The following is a 23,779-nucleotide window of genomic DNA, read 5'->3' on the forward strand; positions in this document are numbered from 1 at the left end:
AGAAACCCATGCAAAGATCACTGCAAGTTTATTATTTTATTTCAATATTCAATAAGAGTGGGTGCTCCTATGGTCCCATCCCAAAACGCATGCTGTCTGGATGAAGCTGTGAGCAAGGTCATTCAGCTGCATCAGAGGGCGAGCGCTCCTGTGGAACAATCTGGAGGGTTTATTTCTGGAATTTTCTTCCCTGTTTTTCTCTTACCCTCTCATTGTTGAGGCTATATATTAATAGGTGTTACCTTAAAACCCACGCTACACTTGGAATTAGAACAGGATTAACAAGTTGCATCTTGGTCTTACTTTGATCATCCTCACCTTCCTTCTAAGGGACGATGGTGCCAGTGTGGGGCTCTTTGGAAGGTCTATAAAAGACATGCTAAATCAAAAGGCAAGAGTCAGTAGGTTAGAGGGGTGGGACGATGTCCATGGACATTAGAAGGGTAGGACTCAGAGCTCTTGGTCCCTGAAGTGTCGCCCAGGCCAGGTTAGCGACTCAATGACTGGCACGTTCCTAAGCCATTGGCTGAGGGTGAGTCTTTCTAGGAGGCAAGGGGATAGTTATTTTTTCACTGAGGTTAGTGTGTGCCAGTGGGCACTGCCATGGCAGACTGCTGCTGGCCACCCCAACAGAAGAGGTAGCCAGAGTGACACTGCAAGGCCACCAGAGAACTCCTGAAGTCCCACTCTGAGATGTATCATGTTCTTGGACTCTCCCTGGGCTCTGAGAGGAAACAGGGTTCTTGATAGCGGCTGCTCTGGGAGGCCACTGAGGCGAGACAGTGACATTCAGCGGCCACACGTGGCATCCCCAGTGCCTCATTTTCTGAAGTTCCCATTTCCCGTTGGGGCCATTGCCCAGCCCATTCGCCCCTTTCCTTCCCTCTGCCACGCTCGAAATCAGCTGGTGGGGTGTGGGGAGCAGCAGGCCTGGAAGTGTCCCCAGGACCACCCCACTCTGGACTCTCACAGCTGCCCAGCCTGCACTCACATACCATAAGCCCCCGGTGTATAAGCCACTCCAAGACTGTCTGATCCTGTTAGGAATAATAAAGCTCTTTAGGGGAAGAAAACAAAGGAAGCCTGAATCACACAGTCTCCTGCGCCACACTCTCTGGCTCCTTGGCAGTGTGCCTGTCTGTTCGTAATGCCCACGGAAGCTGGAGGGGTGTGCCTCACAGCGAAAAGAAAGTCCGAGGATGGAGTTGGGGTGAACTTGGAGAGGTATCCGTGCACCTGGCCCTCCGGAGTCAATCAAGGTGCACGGAGAACAGTGTAGGGCTGAGAAGACCCTGAGGAAACTCAATCTTCAAATGAAAAGGGATGAGTGGTTTTAACCAGTCAAGGTGCCGTGGGCCTCACCCCACCATGTGCACAGCTCCACGGGATTAGAGGTGTCTGCTCTAACTAGCTAGTTGGTGCAGATGGAATTAAAGTTTAAGGGAGTTATATTAAGAAGCAGAGGGCAGGATTCGGGAAGGCTAAGCAGGGAGGGCTTCAGCGTCTGGCCATGGGAGATCCGGAACGGCTGTCTCTTCCTCCCTGGGAAAAGGAAAAGACAGAGGTTAGATGAGAGCCTGTGCCACCCAAGGGATGTCGCTTTCCCATGTGGTCTGGGCTTTGTGGTTGTCCAATCACAAGCTATCCTGTCTAGAAAGGATGCCGCATGACGGGAGCTGAACTTCCTATCCCATTTCTCAAACCCTCCTTCAGCAAGGGCTAGCTGAAATTTAGTACTTAAGGTAAGGGCCCTTGAACTTGGGTTGCAGGGTGTGGCTAGGGTCCCACAGCATTACCTCTGCAGCGAGAAAGCAATAGCTTTATTGTCTTGCTCAGAATATGTTGTTTTATTTCCTCGGGAACACCTGTGTGCCAGACTGGCTTGAGTGTTGATGACCCTAAGGGCTGCCCCAGGCACCAGAAAAGAGTCTGGCTAGGCTCAGCTTCTCTGTCCTCGACTCTGCCATGACACAAGCCAGCTAGCTACATGTAGGGGTGTTTGCGTGCTGGCATAGAAAGGCTCCTGAAACCCCAAACTGATGTGTTTTCTGGGCACATGAAATTTGAAATTAAAAACAAAAGGTGACTAATTATCTTGAGAGGGAGCTGAGCCTGCCGGGAGGCAGCACTCAGAAAGCCTTGACTGAGAAGTTGGACGTGGCTCATACCACCTGGACAGATCCTGAGGAACAGCCCCGTTTGTATTTTCTGGTTTTGTTTTTGTTTTTAGTTGAAACTTTAGTTTCTCTTTGACTTCTGTTCTCCATCTTATATTATAGATAAAATATTGCTCTTTTGAAGATTTCATTTGGAATGTGAGCCCAGAGATCAAGAAAGAGAAGGCGGATGCCGTTCCCAGCAGGGCAGCACACTAGTTCAGTCGGGCTCACAAGAGCCTGCCATGCTCAGTTAGGCACAGACCCGCATGCTAAGGTGCCAGCCTGGAAGCATTCATACAGCAAGCCAGTGGCTCAGGAGGAGGGCGCGGCCCCTGGGTGTCTCTCTGAGCACCGAAGCTGCACTGCAGGAGGGTGCTGCAGTAACCTCTTCAGGGGACTGACTTTCAGCAGTGGGAACACCGATGGAACTCCAGATACACAGCCACCCGAGGAGTAAAGTCATTCCCCTCGAAAGTGCTCCCTCAGTCATCGCAGACACGGGCAAGGGGGATCAGCGTTGCCCAGGCTTTCACTACATGGGGCTGCCTCTGCAGAGGGTGATGATTTTCTGGAAAAGTTCTGGAACCTCTGTTCTAGAAAACACAATATACCTGGGCTGAAATGGAAGAATCTTGCCAGGCCTTGGATGACTGAAGGGGGAGCCATTTTGACTTCCTTTTTGAAATTTAATGTCAGTTTATTGGTGCTATTTCCTAGCACAGTTCATTGAACACCTGCCATGAACAAAAGTCCTTCTGTCTGGCGTGGACTCACAGCCAACGCCAAGTATACACTTACTCTCATTGTATGTTTGAGTCAAAGATTAAAAAAGTAGAGTCATTTGCTCAAGGTCAGCCATCCAGCAAAGCGGAGGGAAGGCTAGAGCCAGCAAGGTAGGTACTTTGCCTTGTTTTTCTCTGTCATAATTTTTGTCTCTTGTGCTTCTTGATTTAAGCCTTTGTTGGGCCCTGGGCCCTGTAATTGGCACAAGTCCAGGGTGATCTGGACTTTTATCTGAGAGCATGAAGCAAACAGAATCTGCTGAGACCAGGGACTCTGTCCCAGAGAGACCCCACGATCTCACAGGGACACTACAGGACCTGAAGGCTCCCTTTGTGTATCTGGAAGTAAGATGTGGGTCCCAAAGACAGGGAGACCCCTGGTTCTCTCCACACCCAACTGGCAAATCTGAGCCTTTCTCAGAGCTGGCTGCTAAAAGTGCAAAAATGACAAGCAGGAAGCAGCAAGGGTAGGGTGATGTTAAGAGCCAGAGAGCGGTGCAAGCCTGCCTCCTGCCCTCCTCATCTCAGAGGCCCTTTCTGTTCATCTCCTTTCCGGCTTCCCCATCAGCAGGGTCAGCTGTGCAACCTGTTGGCACATTGTGAGCGGTTATGTAGTAAGCTTTCATTGCAACCACATGCATTGGAAATTGTCATGCATCCTTGACCTATATAGAAATTAAAAACAATTTACAAAGCTGTTTTGTTTACCAAAAGAAGTTCAGGGAAAATATCAAACCTATTTAAGAAATGTGAGTCTCACATGCTCATGTTGCTGGAACACTAAGAACTTCCAGGCCTGAGTGAAGTCGGTCTACTCTATGGAGCTTTGGGGACAGTCTTGCCTCATGACCATCTTGAAGGAATTACCCAGTCACACATATTACCTCAGAACAGGGCCACAGCTCTAAGGAGCCCATCTTTCTCTCACCTGGTTGATCCTGGCTCACTTAATGTGCCTAACATTCCTTAAGCCTACAGTGTGGTAATTACTTATACAGAGATCTGTGCTTCCTGGGTGAGTGTGATTACAAAGACAGCTGCCAGTATCTTGGATGGAAGGCCCAGGGAGCCCAGGTCCAGGTTAATACTGAGGTCATTCAGGACAGGTGACCTCCTGGGTTTAGAGGTCAAAGGAAGCACTGTTGGTTCATACCCTCTCCCTGCCACCTTCTAGAACCCAGGTGCAGTGGGTAGAACCCTCTGGGATCTACCTTCTACTCATGCTTTTCTTGACAGAAAGCAGGTGGCCACTGATTCACTTCCTGGTTACATCACAGGTTGGAGGATTTTCCTGACTGACTTTCCTCAAGGGACATGGATCACACTGCACATTGCTGTGTATAGTCCACAAAACATTGCAGTGTTTAGGCTCAGCAGATACTTACTTATGTGCTCAGTGAGGACACAGAGGGCCCATGTCTGTCCTGTGTGCACCTGACCATGGACAGCAGTGCTTACACTCAACTAGTGAACATGTGCATCAAAGACCTGGGCTCCCTCAATGAGCACATGGTATATGGACCCAACCAGTCATTCACAAACTGTGAAACCTTGATGTTGTGATTCTCTACTTAGGAGTCACAAGACACATCGCCTACAGCAGAACCTTTCAGATCAAGTTACCAGTCATGGGCTCAGAGATAGTCCCAGAACAGAAGCTGTGTCCCATTCTATCAGCAACAAAGACACTAAGGTCTAAAATATGAGAACTCTTTCCTCAACCAGGCAACAACCTCAGGCCCAGGCAATCCAGATGGATCAGGAGTCCAGGAGGGCATCTACTGTTTACCACCTGAGCCAGTCTGTGGGAACGAGGAGTCGGGTGTGAATGCTGCAGTCTGGGAGCCAGCACAGCTTCACATCCCATCCCTTAGCTGCCTCTCCCTATTAGTGTTCCTATGGGAACACTAATCTTTCAACCAAGAAAGATAAAAGAATGAGGTATGGTGATGCCATGGTAGGTGGTATCTTGGGGCTTACTTCTGCCTGTCACAATGGGTGGCTCTGACTTGCAGGCCTCTGTGTTCTGTGTTGTTCATCTTTGGATCAGAAAGGAAGCCGACTGCACAGAGCCACGAAAACAACTTTGACGGTGAGTAGTGTTTGCTACTGGCTCCTGTCACATCGGGCATAGAGATGGATGACCTCACTTAGATGGAGTAAGTGAATTGGTGGTGTGGGATGCTGTCTAACAAAGAAGCGAGGGGGAAAACCTCTTAGGCAGTGGTTATTGTGTGACTGTGACTGTCATGAGTATCTGACTTGGATTCAAGGATGAGAAGATCCTCAGAGCCTTAAGTCAGCATGGGAAACCACCTTAGATGGCTGCTTGGAAAAGCATCAACATGTCCCACTATGTTCCCCTCCAGCCTAGAGGCCCTGCAATGTGGATTTGAGATTGGAGCTTTCAGCCATGTTGTCAGATTCCTGGACAAGGATATTTATAAACCTCAAGACCTCTTCCATATCATACAGCCCAGAAACTCCCAACCCAGCTGCCACTCTCCCTTGTCTCTGGGAGAGGAATGCATGACCTCTGAACATAGGCCCCACGTGCCACAGGAACACCTGTGCTCAATCAGGAGCCAAGTCAAGACTTTCCTTTTAGAGAATCCCTCTTATCTCCAGCCAGCACTGTGAAGGCAGCCATCTCCTTCTAGAACCCTCCCAGCCTTCTCCACTTATTTCTCCTGCCTTCGGCCCTGTTCCCATGTATGCAGACCCAGTTTCTCCCCTCCTTTGTGTCTTAGCCAAGTGCCACATGCTCCTTGGGGTCCTTCCCAATCACTCCCTTCTGGAGGGGCTATCACTCTTCAACACTCTCCACACAGAAATTCCTGCTTCTTTCTTCTACAGAATATTTTTATATTGCTTCCTTGAACACCCTTCTGGACTACAAGTCCCTGCTGGATGGCGCTTCTGTCCATGCCTCTCTTTCGGGTACCTGGCACACAACAAACACTGTGTAAACACCTCTTAGTGAGATCACAGGCTCGAGGGCACATGGGCAGCTCCTGCTCTGTCCACAGCATTCTACCAATCTGGACCCACAGGCCCCCTCAGGGGCAAAGGTTACTTGGGGCCCTCTTGAGACTTTTACCTATGGGGACAATGACAGCCTCAGGTTGTCTCTTTCCCAGGCTCAGTGTCTGACCTCCAGGCAGTCAAGATCCTGGATGTTCCTTGTACCCAGACCTTTCACATCAGGGAGCCCAGGAGGGCCCAGTCTGGGCATTCCTGAAGCCATTACAGGCAACAAAGAACTATAAACAAGCAGAAGTCAGGCAGGATTCTCTGCTCATGCGCTGATCTGGAATTACAGTACTGTCTCAAGCCAGCAGAAACAGAGTCCCTCTGGCTGTCAACATGGGATTTCCCACAGGGCTCCATTAAGGGTGGCTGAGCCCTGGGGCAGGACAGGTATGACCAGGGCTGGCTCCCAACACTGCCTGAGCCTAGCTTGGCTTCTTAAAGCTGTGAAGCCTTGATCCTGTCAGCGAGGTCTCCAGATCACCTCTTCCTGGGAAGACAGCCCCAGTCTAGAGTATCCTCTCTGTCCTGACATTTATCACCTTGGCCTCTAACTATCCTGGCGTGGTTGAGAGGGCATCTTTTCTTAGAGGAAACTTGGGACTTGGTTCTGAATCAAAGCTTGTCCTTGGGTGTCCATATCCCCCACAAACAGACCTCACCTTCTGGGTTCATTGAGGAGAAACCCCAAAGGCAAAGGAGGCCAGGTAGGCACCTCTGAGCTCCAGCCTTCACTTCCAAGTGATCTGTGAGGAGGGTCCCACACCCTGAGCCTCAACTTTTCTAGAACCACACCATGAGGCTTTCTGTGCTGGGCTAGAATGTCAATGAGCAGCCTAATAGCCACTGTTTGGCTGTGATGGAGTCACATTCCACGTCTACCACCAGGACCTTAACCTTCACCACCACTTTTACTTTCTCAATGGATGTGAGGTAAGTCAGTGCATCACACCTCCTACTATGAATGAGGAAACTGAGTCTTAGAGAGGTCAGGAGCTGAGGCCACAGCTAATAAGCAGGGGCCTGGCATTCATCCCTGGGCCTGTGTGATTCTAACATCTGTGTAGCTGATAGGTACCCTCTTCTCAGGGCTTCCTGGGTTCCCTTGAGTGACTCCAGGGAGCCTGCCTGTCCTGCACATCTCTCAAGGTTCCCACAAGTTGTTCTCAGGCACAGTTCTTGCCCCCCTAGGTCCTTGACTGAGGGTCCAGGTCAGGGGCCCCACCTGTCATTGACCTCTAGGGAGAGTGGATTGGCTCAATGCTGGGCTCAGAGTGAGGCCTAGGGAATGCCTGTGTATAGTAGAGTGGTAACATTCTAAAAATCCTCTTGCTCCACATTAATTTCCTAGGAAACCCCAGAAGAAGGCAGAGTAATACTGGCCAATCGGGTCCCTCTTTGGGCTTGGGCACATAGAACGCTAGGAGGCCAGGATGTGGCTGCTGACGGGAGGGAGGTGACCCGAGCCTTTGGCTAAGCTTAGCTGAGGATTCTAGAATTTGTCTTTTGGCCCACACTTCTGAGCCCCGGCATCACTTCTGGGTCACATTTTTGCTTGGAGGGGTGGGGCATACAGAAAAAGTGTGCAGCTCCAGGCTCCCACCTCCCACGGAGGTGCCCCGGTGTTTCCCGACAGTAGGAATGTTACGTTACCAGCTTAAAGATTTTGGAAAGCGTGCCCTGGGCGTCGTGGGCCCCCTTGAATCCCTTGTGAGCCGATTTATAGTCGGAAGCTCTGCCTCCGTAGCCAAATCCTGGCTTCTGCCCCTCGGCCCCCTGAAAGAAAAGACCAGAGCTCAGTGTCTGCTCCCAGCTGCCACCGGGCCTACCCAGGAGGACATGAGCCACCAGGTGGCATCGGTGAGTCATTCAGGAGCCAGAGCAGCACAGAGCTCTGATGGGGAGGGGCTGCAGAGGTGCCTGTCCCCAAATGGATCAGGGGGCTCCCTGTAGAACAAAGGGCTTTGGCTGGTGCTGTGTGGTCTGAGGCCTAAGTGCACAGGCAGTCCCTGGGTTCCATGTTAGGGCATCTTCATGTGAAGACAGCAAGTGTCTCCCAAACCTCATCACGATCATCCTCCACAAGCCCAGGAAACTCCTAATGGAGTGCATGGCCCAGGGAGGGCTGGGAGTGGGAGTGGACCCTGAGCCAGAACAGTGCTGTGCCCAGCCCTCAGCATCCCTCAGAGTTCTTTCACTCAGCTTGGATTTTGCTCACACCTGCTCTGCTGCCCCTAGGGCCTGGGAAGAGCAGGAGTCTCTGGACGTTGAGATCTCCCTTTCCTAAGGTACAAAACAGATTCCCAAGCTCTGGTCCAGGGGAGCCTCTCCCAAGGGTAGCCATGGTGTGACCTAGACTCAGGTCCCTGTCTGGTGCTATGGGCTGCTTGCTGCTTGCAAGAGGCAAGCTGTACCTAGTAACAACAATGGTGGGGCCTCAACTCCTCCCACTTCCTAGTTGGGTGGGTGACCTTGGTGTGGAAAGCTCTCTGAGCTTTGGTTTCCTCATCCACATACTGGGGATGAGGTTCTTCCTGCCTAGGGTATGCAGAGCTGTGGGTGTTCCACCTTTACACTTATGCCCATATAGAGGTGGCTACCAGGGATAATAGACACCCCTCCCTACCTCCATCCACCCATAGCCCCTCTCACTCTGAGTTGAGATGGTCACACCCTGTGGGATGTAGTGATGGACAGTGAGGACTGAAGTGTAAGACTCTTGGAGCCCAGCATTGACTTATTCTTAATGAGAATTCCCTTGGTAAGCCTGAGTGGATGGCACCAATGTTCTGGGTAAGATCTTCACCTAGTTTGGGTGCATGGTTTAGGTACCTGACCAGAAAGGAGCTGTCTGCTTTGCAGAACTCTGCTCCAAGGACAGGGCTCAAGAAAGCCAGTTGTCGCTAAAGATCCCAGCACTAGAACTATCTGTCTCCTGATCTACTCCCAGCATCCTTGGCACACCAGTCTTGCTGATATCACAGAAGTGCCTTGGGCAAGAAAGACTTTGAGATGCAGTCAAGCTACACTTCATCTTAGATATTCTGAAATTGGGATCTAGAAGATTCTAGGCCCTTCTAGGCACCTGGTTGGTTTAAGTTTCACTGGAAGCTGGCAGTTGGGAAGACAACAAACACACAGGCAGCTCAAGGGAAAAAACACAGGCTTCCCTGGGAAAATGCTGGGTCCTTTGTCCTAGGATATGGCTTTTTTCCCAGAATCAAGAGTTGCTGAGGCATGAATTCAGGGATGGGCTTTCAAATCACACAACAGAGTTTAGAGAAAAGCAAGTGGGAATTTTTGAAACTCCAGACAAGAAGACCATCCTGCAGCTCTGGACAGCAGATGGGCAAACCTGGAGGAGCAAGCTTTGGACAAAGAGAGACCTAAGAAGCCCTTGCAAGACCCAGACTGGAGAGCTCAGAAAGAGATGCCAGGAGCGCTCCTGTTCACTGGTGGGGAGGTTTCCTCCTCCCACAAGATTTCCTCCTCCCACCACTCCACACAATGAAGGCTCTGCATAATAGTCCAACAGCCTATGCCTGGAAAAGTAAGACAGATAAAGTAGCAACTAAAACAAGAATTCTGGGTCAAAATGGATGTCGGTCTTCAATATCATCTTTGTCTCGTGCTGCTACAGAAAAAATAGGACTGTGAGTGGGGTCCATGTGGACTCCTACCTTATTGTTATTTGTTTTGTAGATTTGCTGTGTGAAAAAACATAGGCCCAATACACATTTATGTAAAATGTTGCAGCAAATGTCTTGGTTCATGGTTCAGTGTGAGAATGTGCTAGAATAACCCAGGAGTCTTGCAGAATCCTCTCTTTCAAGTGATCCTTCCTCCATGCTCTTCCCTCATTTATTTATTTGTTTATTTATTTGTTTGTTTTTGAGAATTTCACTATGGAGCCCTGGCTGGCCTTGCTCTATAAGCTGGTCTTGATCTTTCTGCCATCTTCCTGCCTCTGTGATTTCAAGTGTGTGCCCCCTTGCTCAGCTGCCTGTCTTTTTCTTTCTGAGCAGGAGGAACGGATGATGGGCTTTGTACTACATAGATATCCCCTGGCCAGCAGGTGGTGTTTGTATATCTGTTTAACTCTGAAAATTATAACCATTTACAAGGTAAAAGCCATGTCTAGTATCTGCTAGCAGCTGAGGTCAATATATATGGTTAGGATATATAGAAAGTATGTTAAATTGGCTTAAATATCCAAAATTGCTAATATTTAGAAACCAAGCCATTCAATTACTCGATATCTTCACTGAAGCTTTGTGCTTGTATTTAGAAGTCTAGAATCCCTAAGAAAGTTTTCCTGGTAGTTTAATAGCTCAGGGTTAGTCACTACTAAAACACAAACAAAGCCCAAATCCTTTGGATTAATGGAGGAGTGGTTACTAGAAACAGAACAACTGAATTTAGCATTTTCTTCTTTTGATCAGTAGTACTATTTTAGGTGGGTGGCCAGCCCCAGTTCTGTATTTGGCCTTCTGGGACTTCCCCACCAGTGGCACTGGGAAGGAATTAGGGACTTTTCTCCAGCGTGGTACGGCCATTCCCTGGGAAGGAGCTCAGAGCCTCTGTAGGGAGGAGGCAAGGGGCCTTGTGATGCCTGGCAACAATCCATGCTAAAGGTTTTATTCCTGCCCTGGAACAGAAAGCAGCCTGTCAGCTGTGGTAGGCAAGCAGGTCTGGGTAGGAAAGAAAAGGTGGTGGGCGTTAAGCAACTGAAAGAGAGCGGAACTTAAAAGTCAAGGGGCTGTGCAGGCTTAGAGAGGAGGGGGAGTTGGAGGAAACAGTAGTCACCTACCCAGCTAAATCTGCTGAGGGACAGGCCTCTCCCCTGTGTGAGGAAGAGAAAGAATCAGTGACAGGGTGCTCAGCCAGGACAAAGTCCTGCAATCAACAGGAATAATCAAAATGGTGTGGCCCTTCCAAGGGGAGCAGGCTCCTGTAGACACCTCAGAGCTGAGGACCGAAAGGGCCACTTGGAGATCTGAGGCCAGGATGTGAATCCTGGCTCAGGGGAACAGTGCCTGGATCCACTGGCCCTGACGGCATAGCTGGAAGCGGGCACCTGCCACATCCTCTTTCTGGAGAAAGATTAGGGTGGTAGCCCTGAGCTCAGCTCCCTTTTTGGCACATTTTGGGATGGCATATGAATGAAGTGATGATGGGTCTTACCTTTCCTTGAGATGGAGGTGGTGTGCGAGGTGTCACCTGGGAAGACAAAAAAGAGTGGTATGTAGGAGGGGGGGGGCTCAATTTCCCTCCCTCTCCCCTGCACTTTCCCAGAGGGTGCCCACCAGCTCATGTCTACAGAGAGTAACTCCTATCTATTAGGCATTAGAGGCCAACATGTGCCTCTACACCTGCCCTTCCTGGGGCAGGAAGTAGCATGCTCTCTGATGTTCACCTTCAAAGGGATACTCTACTTCAGGTCTGGGGTTCCTAACTCACCTGGCAGATTCTGCACTGAGGTCTCATTGTTACATGCTTGCTTTGTTCCTCCTGTTCTTAATAAACTTTGTTTTGTAGAGGAGTTTTAGATTTATACAAAAACTGTGCAGAAATCAAACATTTCCCTTACACCTGTAGAGTGTTCCCCAACATCTGTTTAGTTTCAGCTCTTGTAATACTTGTATTGATGTGATTCACTTGTTATAAACTAGTGAAAAACTACTGAAGCATCATTATTATTATTATTATTATTATTATTATTATTAGCTGGCTACATCAGGACCCACTCTCTTTGCTGTCTATATACTATGTATATAGACAAATGTTTTATGTCCTATATCACAATATCACACAGACCAGTTTTGCTGTCCTAAAAACACCCAGTACTCCTCTCCTCACCACTTGCTCCCTCTGATCTGGGCAATACCTCCCCCATCACTATGCCCTTGAGGTTATAAAGCTGGTGTTTTAAACTAAGCATCAGCCAGGCATCTGGTTTCAGGAGAACCAAGTTTTTGTTAGTTTTTGTCATTATGTGATAGATGCAGCTAAGTGTGCCTTTTGGAACTTGGGATCCTGTGGTCAAGTTCCTGCTCAAGTTCCCCCTGAGGATGGAGTCCCTAGGGCCACCTGTACTCTGAGAAGGATCCTAGGCAGCCATGGGCAAGCTAAGAAGCCTCCCCTCAATAATTCTAGGTTCCCCTGTGCACTGTCACTTACGATGTTCTTAAAGAAGTGGACTACAGGGTTTTCATCTTGGGCCCGCTGTGACTTCTGGGGCAGTGAGCCATAGTGGGTAGTTCTTGTGTGTGAATCCTGAAAGAGAGGTACGGAGTCAGAATGAGTAGAACATAGTCAGCTGAGTCTGTCCTTCTGGGGAAGGTGGCCCTCTACTTAGTGCATCCTGCTGACTTGAAAGCTGCTGGTATGTTACCAAACACCTGAGGTAGGTGTGGGGCTTGGTGGAGGACCCTCAGTCGTATGACCACAGCTTGCCAGGTAGCTGCCTCTATTTCTCACTCAGTAACTGGCTCTCCTGAAGCCATCACTGACAGAGGCAGTGGGGGTGATCTAAAGGTGACGGATCTAAGACAGCCTAGGACAACTAAATCCTTTGAGAAGGAAGCTAGTGAGGCACGGTGGGCTTTTGACTTGGACGAAGAGCTCAGGGATTATAGGAAACAACTCCAAGAACAAAGGACAGATCCACTCGATAGCTTCGGAGCGTCTGTGTCTTGTGTCACCCAAGTCCTACGTCTGATGTGGGGCTGCCATTTCCTCATCTTGAGTAAGATGGAAGTAAAGAGCAGCATCAGTGTCCAGCTGGTTTGTGGATTAAAAATCCACAGAAAGAACCAGAAGGTTCTAGGTCAGTAAATATGGCCCTCAAGACTCACTGGCAAGCCTGGGGAGAGTGAATGAAAGCTCAAAGCTGAGAGGGAAGGTCCATACAAAGCTGCTCTGGCCTGGGACCTTCTGCCTGGTTGTCACCCAGCACCTGAGTACAACAGGAAGCACGCACAGTGTCACAGGAAGACAACCATTCCCAATTGAGTTTCCTTGAAAAAGAAGCCGGTGATCAGAGACTTCACAACACGACAGTTCTCAGAAAAGCAACAGACAGGGAGTTTGGGAGGACAGTGCACAATGACTTTCTCCATTTCTCCCTCTGTACACCCTTGGACATCACCATTGTGCCTAGAGGAACCTCAGTCCACTGGTAGCAAGACTAACAGCAAGAATGATCTGGGGTCCAGAACAACTGCCTGGGCAGGTGGTGTGGCCTGCCTGCAGAGGTCACAGCTGCAATGTGAGCTGGCACTATCAATGTGACATGCAGGGTGCCCGAGACATAAGATGCGGAAGGCGTTCGCATTCCTGAGCTACACCCCAATCACAGTCCCTTGTGGGGAAGACGAAGAGAGCAAAGCAAGTAGAAATTGACTAAGTGACGACTAAGTGCCTCACCTCCACCCCCTGCCATCACCACTGTGTGGGGTTCCCTATTACTGGATCCCTATTACTGAGGAGTGTGCTACCAGAAAGCCAAGGCTACTTCTTTGGAGTTTATGAGGCTGTATATGACTCAGTGGGTGATAACGACATGCTAGGACTACAAAGGATGCTATTTGCTTAGATTTCTTGGGGTAGGTTGTATTATGATCATCACTGTTATTAACCAAATGGCTTACATAGCCTCACCCTGTGTGTATACACCCTGAGGGCCTGGACAGACGTCTGTCTTGTATTCTCCAATATAGCCTCAGACAGAATACTTATTATACTTGTTAATGACTGCTCCCAGACTTAGGTCTTCCTATATCAAAGTTTGATCCCTCCCAGTCACCTCTACCCTACCTACCCACTCCCTCTGTTCACTCAATTAGAAGATCGTCATATATCAAGGTCTGATCCCTCCCAACCACCTCGATCCTACCCACTCACTTCCCCTGTTCGCTCAATTGGTAGATCTTTGAAATAGTTCTTGCCGTCATCCTCCCCTCCTTCTATTGGCACAGAAACCAAAACTTACTGCTTCCCTGTGGCCATATCCCAGACTTGTTCACTCTTCAAGGCCAAGCTCTGAGACCTGTACTCCCAGTCCAACTCCAGCTGCAGCTTCCTAGCTGGCTTCTCTTCTTTCCTCCCCTCTCCCATTCTTCCCACTCTGAGCAGTCAACTCATATTCTGAAGCATTCTTAAGGGCCACACCTCTTCCCTTCACGAATGTCCAGTGGCCCCACAAGGATACAGAATGACACCCCCGAGCAGCGCTTCAGAATGACCCTTCATTTTGCCTTAGCTGTTGTGAGGGGTCTGACTCCCACACATGTCCCCTGCCATCCACCGAGCAGGTGTTCAGTGCTCACCTCCATGCCATCTTCTGCTCAGATGGACCACTTAGACTCTTGGCAACGGTTCACTCTGGCCCTTCCTCAAGGCCCAGAACAAAAGTCTCCCCTTTGTGGCACTTGCTCCAGTTTGTGTGGGGTTACTCTAGCTGTCTGAGCTCTGTGGCACTTGTTCATAACCTGCCTCGGTTCTGTGTACCTGTGTGCTGTCTGATCCACCCTGCTGCCTGTGTGTACCACAGGAATAGAGGGTGCAGCTTCTCATCTGTGATACCCCCACTGGCTTCATCTACCCCTTAGCAAAGGCCAGGGCCAGGTGAGGTTGATGCTGTAGATATAGCAGAGGCAAAACATGAGTCACACTGAGAGTTTTGAGATAAATCAATGGATGAAAAATAATCCCATTTTGCCCCCTGGATCTCAGTACTTGGAACCGCATATTACTACTTGACTATGTTCCTGTTTAATGCTTCTTGCTTCTTACCCATCCTTGAACCCACCAGACTATAAGCCTGTCTGGGGCTGGGAGGAGGATTTACACTGACCTGACCTTGCCAGAGGATGTACTTGCTCTCAGCCAAGCCTGGTGTCTCTGTTTACTTCCCCATCACTGATGTCCACCATAGAGGAACTGGGGAAGTGGCATAGCTTGCGTGGCATCCTGAGGGGCTGGCACTGTAGGGTTTGGACTTGAAGATGTCAGCCAGGAAGGAGCTGCAGATACCCCATTCCTCCTAGTCCAGCTTCCCCCCTCAACATGCTGCCGGCACCTGTGTGTCAGGTTCTCAATAAGATCTCACCTCCTATCCAAAACCTTGCTGAATTCATTGGCCACTTTCATTCACTCACCACTCACCAGCTTTGCGCATCCTTCTGTGATGAGAGAATGAATGTGATAAAGGGTTGAAACTAAGCAACTGAGCCAGTAATTCAAACATTTGGAGAGGAATGTCTAAGTGCTTAATGTGGGCACCAGGTAATATTACTCTTAGACAAATCGTATGGGCCTGAAACAGTTCAGGCCTAGCTGCTCCTCCTTAGCCTTTATCTACCATGCTCCCGTGCTGTGTGCTGGGTTTCAAATCAAAAAAGGCTGCAAGTCCCTCATCCTGCAACTGGATTAACCTGGAAGGATGCTTAAACTTGCACAGAGTTTTCGAAGGCATGAACCTGCCTACAGCTAAGGGTCATGCAAATTTTGCCTCATATGCATTGAGGAGGGACTGAGCTAGGATGCTGACTTGGGCTTTGACTCCACAGTGTCAGTTTCACAGGTAATTCGATGTAGTAATGTAGTCATATTTGTATTGTGTTATACTTGTGGAATTTTTTACTCAAAGAACATTTAAGCAACCACATATTTAAAAATGCTACCATATCCAATGGCACAAAAGATCAGGTATAAATCTGACAAAACAGGTATAGTGCCTTGGCTTGTGATATAGCTCAGCAGTAGAGCACTTGCTCAGCAGGCATAAGGTCCTGGGTTCAACCTTTAACACCTCTAAAACAAAACACAACAACTCCATGTAGAGAATCTTTACGCTAGAAACTGGAAAAGATCGGAGAAGATTTAGTTGGACGGACAAACTATGTTCATGGATTGGAAGACTCAAACAGTAGGGTGTCAATCTCCCCACGTTCATCTCCATATTTAGCATAACTGCCAGTAGGATTTTGATTATGTATCAACAAACTGATCCTGAAACTATAGGAAATGCAGAGGAATCAAAATAATCAAACAACTGTGAAAAAGAGAAAAGTTACATCAATCACAGGGTTTGACTTAAAAAATTATTATTTTTACTTTATGTGTATGAGTGTATTGCATGCACGTATGTAAGTGTACCCATGTCATACAATGCCTGCAGAGGTCAGAGAGGGTGTCGGATCCCCTGGAACTGGAGTTATGGATGGTTGTTAGTCACCATTTGGATGCTGGAATTTGAACCCAGGTCTTCTACAAGAGTAGCCAGTGCTCTTTACTGCTGAGCCATCTCTCCAGTCCCACAGGGTTTGGCTTTTCAGATTTACTAAATAGCTGAGGTTATCAAGCAAGGTTGGTCTCAGAGGAGACCCGTGGAGCAGGATTGCATCCAGTGATACACTCTCACAAATATGTCCAGCTGCATTTTGACCAGCGAGCAAAGACAAGACAACAGAAAGAACAATCTTTCTCAGTATTGGAACAACTGGTTGCTGAAAAATAAACTTCAGTCCAAATCCTCATCTTATACAAAAGGATAAGAGACAGTCTTCTTACTGGCGGGTGGGGCAGGTCAGGGTAGACGAGGGATTCGTAGACCTGACACCAAAATCTGACTCATCAAGGAATTATGGAAACCAGACCCCATCAAAACTCAAACGTGTTTGCATGAAACACTGCTAAAAGTATGCACAGCAAGCTCCAGATGGGGAGAAAATATTTGCAAATCATACATGGCACAAAAGACTTAAACCAAAAATATGTTTGTTTGTTTTAAAGCAAAACTTGAAACTCAACAGAAGGAAATCCAATTGGTTAAAAACTGAACAAAATGCTTGGACAAACAGTTCACCGAAGAGAAATTCATGGGAAGCAAATCAGCTTAACACCAACAGCTGTCAAGAAAGTGGCCGATAAAAACTACTGGCAATACCAAGTGTTGGCTAGCACAGAACAACGGGAACTCCCATGAACTGCAGTGGGAATACAAAATGGTGAAGCCACTTAGAAAAACAACTTGATGATTTCTTATAGAACCAACCATATGTTACTATAAGACTCTGTGATTCCATTTTATGCTTTGAATAATAAAACAAGAAAATACATATTTTTGAAGATGATTTTTATAATTATTGGTACTAATCTTCTGAAGAAAAATAATCTAGAATTGTTTTTGATTGTTGTATTTATGAGACAAGTTCTTACTATATAGCCCTGGCTGGCCTGGAACTTGCTTTGTAGACCAGGCTGACCTCCAACTCATAGCTTGCTTCTGCCTCCTGAGTGCTGGGATTAAAGGCATGTGCCACCACACCCAGCCATAATTTAGATCTTAAATAAAAAAGTTTTTTTTTCACAAAAAAACCTGTGCATAAAGATTTGTAGAACTTTAGTTTATAATTCCTCAAATGTGGTATGTGTATTCAGTGGAATACTACTCAGCAATAAAAGGAATGGTGTTTTTTTTTGTTGTTGTTGTTTTTTTTTTTTTTTTTTTGTCTCTTTGAGACAGGGTCTCCCTATGGCTCCAGCTGTCCTGGAACCCACTATGTAGACCAGGCTGGCCTTGAACTCACAGAGATCCGCCTGCCTCTGCCTCCTGAGTGCTGGGATTAGAGGCGTGCACCACCACACCCGGCCCAGGAATGTTTTTTTTTAAAAACATTAAATAATACAAAGGTATCTCCAAGTCATGCTGAATGAAAGAAGCCATTCAGAAATATTTCACACTGTATCACCCTGTTTATGTGACATTCCTGAAAGGCCTACCTGGGAGAGTAGGGCAGGGGTGACCAAGCAGAATAGGACAAGGAGCAGTTATGACTGCACAGGGAACGTAGGAGGGAGGTTTTAGGTTGATGTATCCTTACCTTGGTGGTAGCTATACATATTTATGTACTTGTTAAGATTTGTGGAACAAATTTTATTATTGTGTAGCTCAAAATAGCATGCATGAAGGCATACCATTGGTGAACGTCCCATGAGACCCTGCATGGGAAGGCTGCCTGTGGTGCCTCACTTCCTGCCTTTCTTGTACAGTGCTTTTGCTTAGTTACAACAGCCTCCTTTCCTGGACCACATGTAAGCTTTTACATGAACACACGGCACCCAAACTGGATTGCCCTTCCTAGTTTTCAAGTGCATCTCATATCTGCAGCTAGCTTTTAATCTTTCAGAAGAGAGAGAAAAAAAAAAACAACAACCTGTATGGCCCCCAAGGTGCTAGGCAGTTTGAGTCCAACAGTGGTGCTCAGACAAAGGAGGACAGCCCCCAAATCTTCCCCTACTGCAGTCTGTGGAGAGGGTTGGCCCCCACGAACAGGAGGGTTCTGTTCTGGCGAATGTCAGAACCCTAGGAGTCCTCTGCAGACTGCTGGGTGGACAAGTCCTCAGCTCCACAATTTGCAGAACGGACCTGAAGTGGAGTCAGGCAAAGGACTTTCAGCTTGAAATGTTCTCTAAGAAGCCACCTGTGGACAGAAGCTAAGGATGGTAATTCTCTGGTGACAGTCACAGCTTGGGTCACTCCCTGACTCCAAAACTTTCTACCTGCTAACTTATCACTAGGGGCTTTGTGTGGGCACAGGAAAAGCTAGGAGGCCACCTTGGTTGCCATGGTGGCGATGCTCTGGGATAGAGGGCTGCAAGGGCTAGGGGTTAGGGGATTGCATCTGAATTCACAGCCCTAAAATATACAGAACACAGGGGTCTCATTTTAACAACCCCTGAGTATGCAATGCAGTAGCAATAAGCACATTCCCACCACTGTGCACCCATCACCATCTGGCTCCTACGATGATCCCCTCTTCTGGAGCAGAATCTGTCCCATTTAAGCCCTGACTCCTGACTTCCTCTCCCTCCAGCCCCAGAGACCACCACTCTACTTTCCAACTCCATGAACATGGCTATTTTAGGTCCCTCATGAGTTATTTGTATACTGTTGCTCTTTCAATCACTGGTTTACTTCACTCCATACGGTTTCCTCAAGATCATCCACGCCATAGCATGCGTCTGCATTTCCTTCCCTTTGAAGACTGAGCAACATTCCTCTGCATTAAACCTCATACTGTTTTCATTCATGAATCTCTCCATGTGGCCACTTGGCCACTTTCCCTTTAAGGGTCCCAGATGGCTCACAGGGAAGCTGATCTGACTATGGCCATGGCATCCCATGTCCTTGGACAATATGTCTCCCAGCTTTTCCTCCCTTCCAGCCTGAAGTGAGCCCCTCTTTTTTCTGAACAATCCTGCCACACATACCATGGCTGCTGCCATCTTGAAAGTCACAAGCCAAGTTCAAGATGAGATGTTCTCAGATCTTTTAGGGGTTGCTAAGTGGAGAAAGCAAGGTCCTTTGCTGACCCTTCTTCCTTTTGTCAGTGACTTGTTTAGACACAGTAATATGTCTCTCCGGTTACACGGGCAGGGCCAGCCTCCAAAGGAACAGACAGTGGTTGAGTCCTTGCAGGCCAGAGGGCAGGGGAGCCTTGCTTCTGGGTCCCTGGTCTGACCATTGGTCCCCTGTATCTCTGCTCTTTAACTCCTATCATGGCTGGCCTGCCTCACCTTTTTCCCTAGAGACATTGTTCAGCCCAGTTCCAAGGATGTGTGGGATCCATAGCTTGCCGGTGTTGTGATAAATGGAAGAAGAGAGTCATGTTGTCAGTAGTGCTTTAGTTTCTGTTGCAGCAGGTGGGGAGTGGGCACTTAAGCTCGGGTACTTTAATGTAGGCAAGGTGGTCCATCCTAGGAGAGAGGAAGTAGGAACTGTGCTGGGCCTGCCAGGAGGAGGGGCGATAGGAGGGAAGATGGGAGCTGTGGCAATGTGAGCCTCTGTGGGCCTCACACCATACTCCATGTGGGAGTGTTCTAGACTTCTGAGAATCTGTCCCCAGATACTGGTGATGGGCAAGGTCACCCAGTATAAGTTGGCCACCTGACCTCTTCAGGTGAATTTTGTTACTTATTATTGGGTCATATGTATAGTAATTCTCTGAAAAATAACTTCTCTCTCTATCTCTATCTATCTATCTATCTATCTATCTATCTATCTATCTATCTATCTATCTATCTATCATCTATCTATCTATCATCTATCTATCTATCTATCTATCTTCACTAAGGTTACTGAACATTTTATTGTCTCGCGTCAAGACTGGAATCTCTGTCTATGTCTAGCCTGTCTTCAGCAGTTGGTCTTCCTTGTAGCTGACTAAGAGGCATAGGAAGGAGAAGGTCAGTTTACCACCAGCAAGAAGGGCCATGAGGACAAGATGCCAGTTGCTTGCTTACCTGTGAGGCTTGGAACCCAGATGGACTGGAGGTCTTTCCACCTGTCCAGTTCATGCCTGGCAAGGCCTGGTCAGAAAACGTGGCTGCCTGTTTGTATCTGAGCTCTTGAGGCAAGCAAGAAGCTGGAAAAATAGCCTCATTTTTAAATACAAAAATTCATATTGTTTGGACAACGATACATACTTAAATAACAGTGTCAAATAAATGGCATCACTGTCACAGGCTGTGATGTGACCCTTAAGGCGCACTGCCAAGACACACATTCAGTCCTGGCTTCGTGAGGAACAGAGGTCAGCTTGCAATCTTACTATATGCAGTCTTCTCTTGGCTTGGCTTCTTTTTATTCTCAGTATTATGTAGGGAACCTTTTTCTGTCAATGCAGCTTTGCATCATATTAATAAACAAAGATGACAACAAACTTCTTGATGGAAAATAAAGTAAAATGATGATAAATCATTTTGGAGCTGTGGAAGGGATGTCTGGCCAACCATTCTATTAATTTTTAAAAGGCATGCTTTCCCCATTAGCCTGTTTGTTCTGATTGACAGATTACAGTTTCCAACTGGAAACAGTGCCTGTCACCAGCAGGGGTCAATCAGACATGGTGTCTGAAGAAGCCAGAACGGGGTTTTTCATGGAGAAGTAAAAGTGGGCAGTTCTAAGCTTGGATGTTCTCTCTAAGGGTCAGAAGTTTTCAGACTGGGTATCCATGAGTTCCCTTGAAGACTGACTGCTTCATAAAATAGTGGGACACATCCATACCATGTGTGTCAGAACGTAGCCTATCACAAGAAAATGGGGCCTGGGTTTTGTGCTCGGAGAAAAGAAGTGATTCTAGCTCTTTATTTCTTCTCTAAGAAGAGTCTACCCTGCCCGAAGCAAACCTTATATCCATAAAGCAGTGTGGTGCTTACTGCTCTGTGGAGCCCAAAAACAGCTTCATAGCTGCTGGTGGAGTTCATTGGGCCTGTCAGTCAATGTCTGGCCAACAAGGTTTTATTTGTTGCTCTTCACTGAAAACCAGTTCCTAAAGAAGTTGGTAAACACTGAGCCTCTGTTCTGTAAACGCAATCAGTTAAGGTTAAGGGGCAGGAAGATTTTTCAGTGTGATTATTATTTAAATAGTCATTTCCTTGTAATTAAAATGAGGGACCCTGCCAATTTTGCATAAAGGGAAAAGTGAGGCCTCAACATCAACCATCTGGAGCATTCTTTTCTGTCCAAGGGACACAAAACCAATCTACCAAGTTACCCTCTGATACTTGCTCTGTGCTTTCTTTTAAATGTAATTTTGTGGCACTGGGAATCAAACCCTGGGCACCACAATGCTAGGCAGGCAGGTCCCCTCTGAGCTACCTCCGCTCCTTCCACAGCTGAACACCACAGAATGTTGCTTTTAGCCACATGATGGCACCAGGACGCCGCAGTTCTCACAGAGAGCAGCACAAGTAAATTTGTGTTTCGTACTCCTCTTCCCAATAGCTCTCTAACCTGGAGAGGTTGCCCTGCCCAGAGCAGCAGCTTAGCACTTCAAAGCTTACCTTTTTTCAGAACTGCCCTGGTAAGAAAGAATGTAGAATGAGATTCCAAACCAATAAATTTTTTTTTTCTTTTTTCGCCCCCAGCTAGTGCAAGTGAGAATAAAAGCAATTATCTTTCTACCCTCTGCCGGCCTGCATTCTTCGCAGGCATCTGACACCCATGAAGCAGTTCTCTCTGGCAGGGACTGGCCTGGCTGCCTCTTTTTCTGGCTTCACACTTCATGGTTGGCTTATACATTTCATGCGTTGGGAATCTTGTCAATGATTCTCTTCCTTAAAGCCCTCTGGGAACAGAAGAAGGCTGTGGCCAGCTTCCTTCTTCCAGGGGTGTGACCCGCTCTGATTGCCACACCTGATTGCAGGGGTCAGAGGCCAGCCTGACAGCATTTAAACAGGGTTGTAGCCAATAGCCTGGTAGCTGAAATGAGTGCCAATGACATCTGTATCCAATAAACACGTGGGACAAAGGACTCAGAATGGTGATAGAGCAGCACACTCTGCTGTTGTGGGAGGCCACCTTTCTCCTTTCCTGACTCCCTGCACCTTGGCCACTAGAATGCTCTGGCAGGTCCAATACATCACAAGGTGCCTCTGACTGGCCACAGTCCTAGCCTTATTTGTTTATATTTACAGAGGAAACTAAGACACCATTTGTGATCAAGCAACTTCTAAGATGTCTCAGGAGAGAATATTAGATTATTTTTTCTAACAAAATCCATGCATTTTAAATTCTGTGGTCTGGCTGGGTGATGTGTAGTCCTCCCTGTGTCTTGGACCTCTACACAGAACATGTGTGTTTCTGAGTCACAGGTGCAGATCAGCCTGATGAAGGAGAGGCTTTTTCTTTATGGAAAGCTGGGTGGCATCCACATGACTTTTCTCTCTTTCTGGATAAGTACAGATAGAAGTTCTGTGTGGGAAGAAATTTCAGGCTGGCCTGTGACTGTGTTGTAGTGTGTTTCTCCTCAGATGCTGCAAGGTGGGGCTGGTGTCAGTTATGGAGACAACTGGGGACCTCCAGTGTCCATTACGGTGTCCCCTAGTGTCAGGTTCTTAAGCGGGAAACTTCTGCCTTTTGACAGTTGTGAAACTGAAAGCCACTGGGATACTGCTGAGATGTTGGGGGCAATGGCTCCCTGATGTTGCTCCAGGATCTGGGTGTCCCAGGCCACCTCTGGTAAGTTTGCCCCTTTCCTTGGTGATACAGAGATTAGTTTCAAAATTCTCTGGGCTTCTCTCCTCCTGGGATGTACATTTGAGACTCAGCCTTGCCCAGAAAGTCCTCAGCAGTCCTTAGCACTTTTAGTATTGACTCTCTAGGCCTGGGCTTTCTTGTCCTCAAGGGGTCGGGGCTCTGATGCTGCTTCCAGCCTCTCCTGGCCAATTGCTCCCAAGAAGGGGAGCAACAGAGGTGGGCAAAGGGTCTGTGGGAGCTGCAGGCTGTTCAACAGGCTGGGGAGGAGGCCACACACTTGGCAGTTCTGTCTTCCTTCTCAGATGCGCAGATGGGGCAGATGCTCCTGGATCCTTTTGTGTCTGAGGCTTTATCCCTGTCTCCTTCTAAATACAAGGGAAGCGGGTCTTGGCACTGCTCTTAACACCCTTTTTTCCTCTCTGCTTTCAAGCACCTGTTTTTTAAGACCCAAGTGTGTCTGGAGTGCACCATTTAGCTTAAATATCCAGCTGATGTCACTATAATAGGGTATATATCTAACTGACGCTGAGTACCTCTGTTGGGACATTTCTTTCTCTGTGGTACACTGTCATGCTTTCTTGAACTTGTGATCCTCCTGCCTCCACCTTCCAAGTGCTTGGACTGCAGGCATATACCTACCTTTGTGGCTTTGGAACTTCATGTTCACTTGCCCAGCACATGGGCAGTGTGCAGGATGGGGGTCTAGGAAGGTTTCTTTGGAAGGGAAAGGGATCAGTGGATTGAGAGTCTTCAAAGCAAAA

General features: G+C 47.8%; 1 protein-coding gene across 3 annotated transcripts in view; it reads right to left on the minus strand.

Annotated features, from left to right (window-relative positions):
• Positions 1-17: 17 nt before the first annotated feature.
• The window catches only part of Mbp (myelin basic protein), a 94,039-nt gene continuing 70,277 nt past the window's right edge, over positions 18-23,779 (minus strand). For 2 of the 3 annotated variants that reach the window (XM_008850676.3, XM_029554816.1), the window contains exons 5-9: positions 12,152-12,247; positions 11,156-11,191; positions 10,782-10,814; positions 7,625-7,747; positions 22-1,542 (exon numbers count right to left, since the gene is read on the minus strand). In XM_008850676.3, the coding sequence (XP_008848898.1) occupies positions 1,498-1,542; positions 7,625-7,747; positions 10,782-10,814; positions 11,156-11,191; positions 12,152-12,247 (333 nt within the window). In that variant the 3' untranslated portion in view covers positions 22-1,497. Of the gene's footprint in view, positions 1,543-7,624; positions 7,748-10,781; positions 10,815-11,155; positions 11,192-12,151; positions 12,248-23,779 lie in introns of all 3 variants that reach the window. The other variant, XM_008850678.3, reaches the window with a different exon arrangement.

Source organism: Nannospalax galili, unplaced genomic scaffold (assembly GCF_000622305.1).
Source record: "Nannospalax galili isolate Female #2095 unplaced genomic scaffold, S.galili_v1.0 scaffold243, whole genome shotgun sequence".
NCBI classification, from domain to species: domain Eukaryota; kingdom Metazoa; phylum Chordata; class Mammalia; order Rodentia; family Spalacidae; genus Nannospalax; species Nannospalax galili.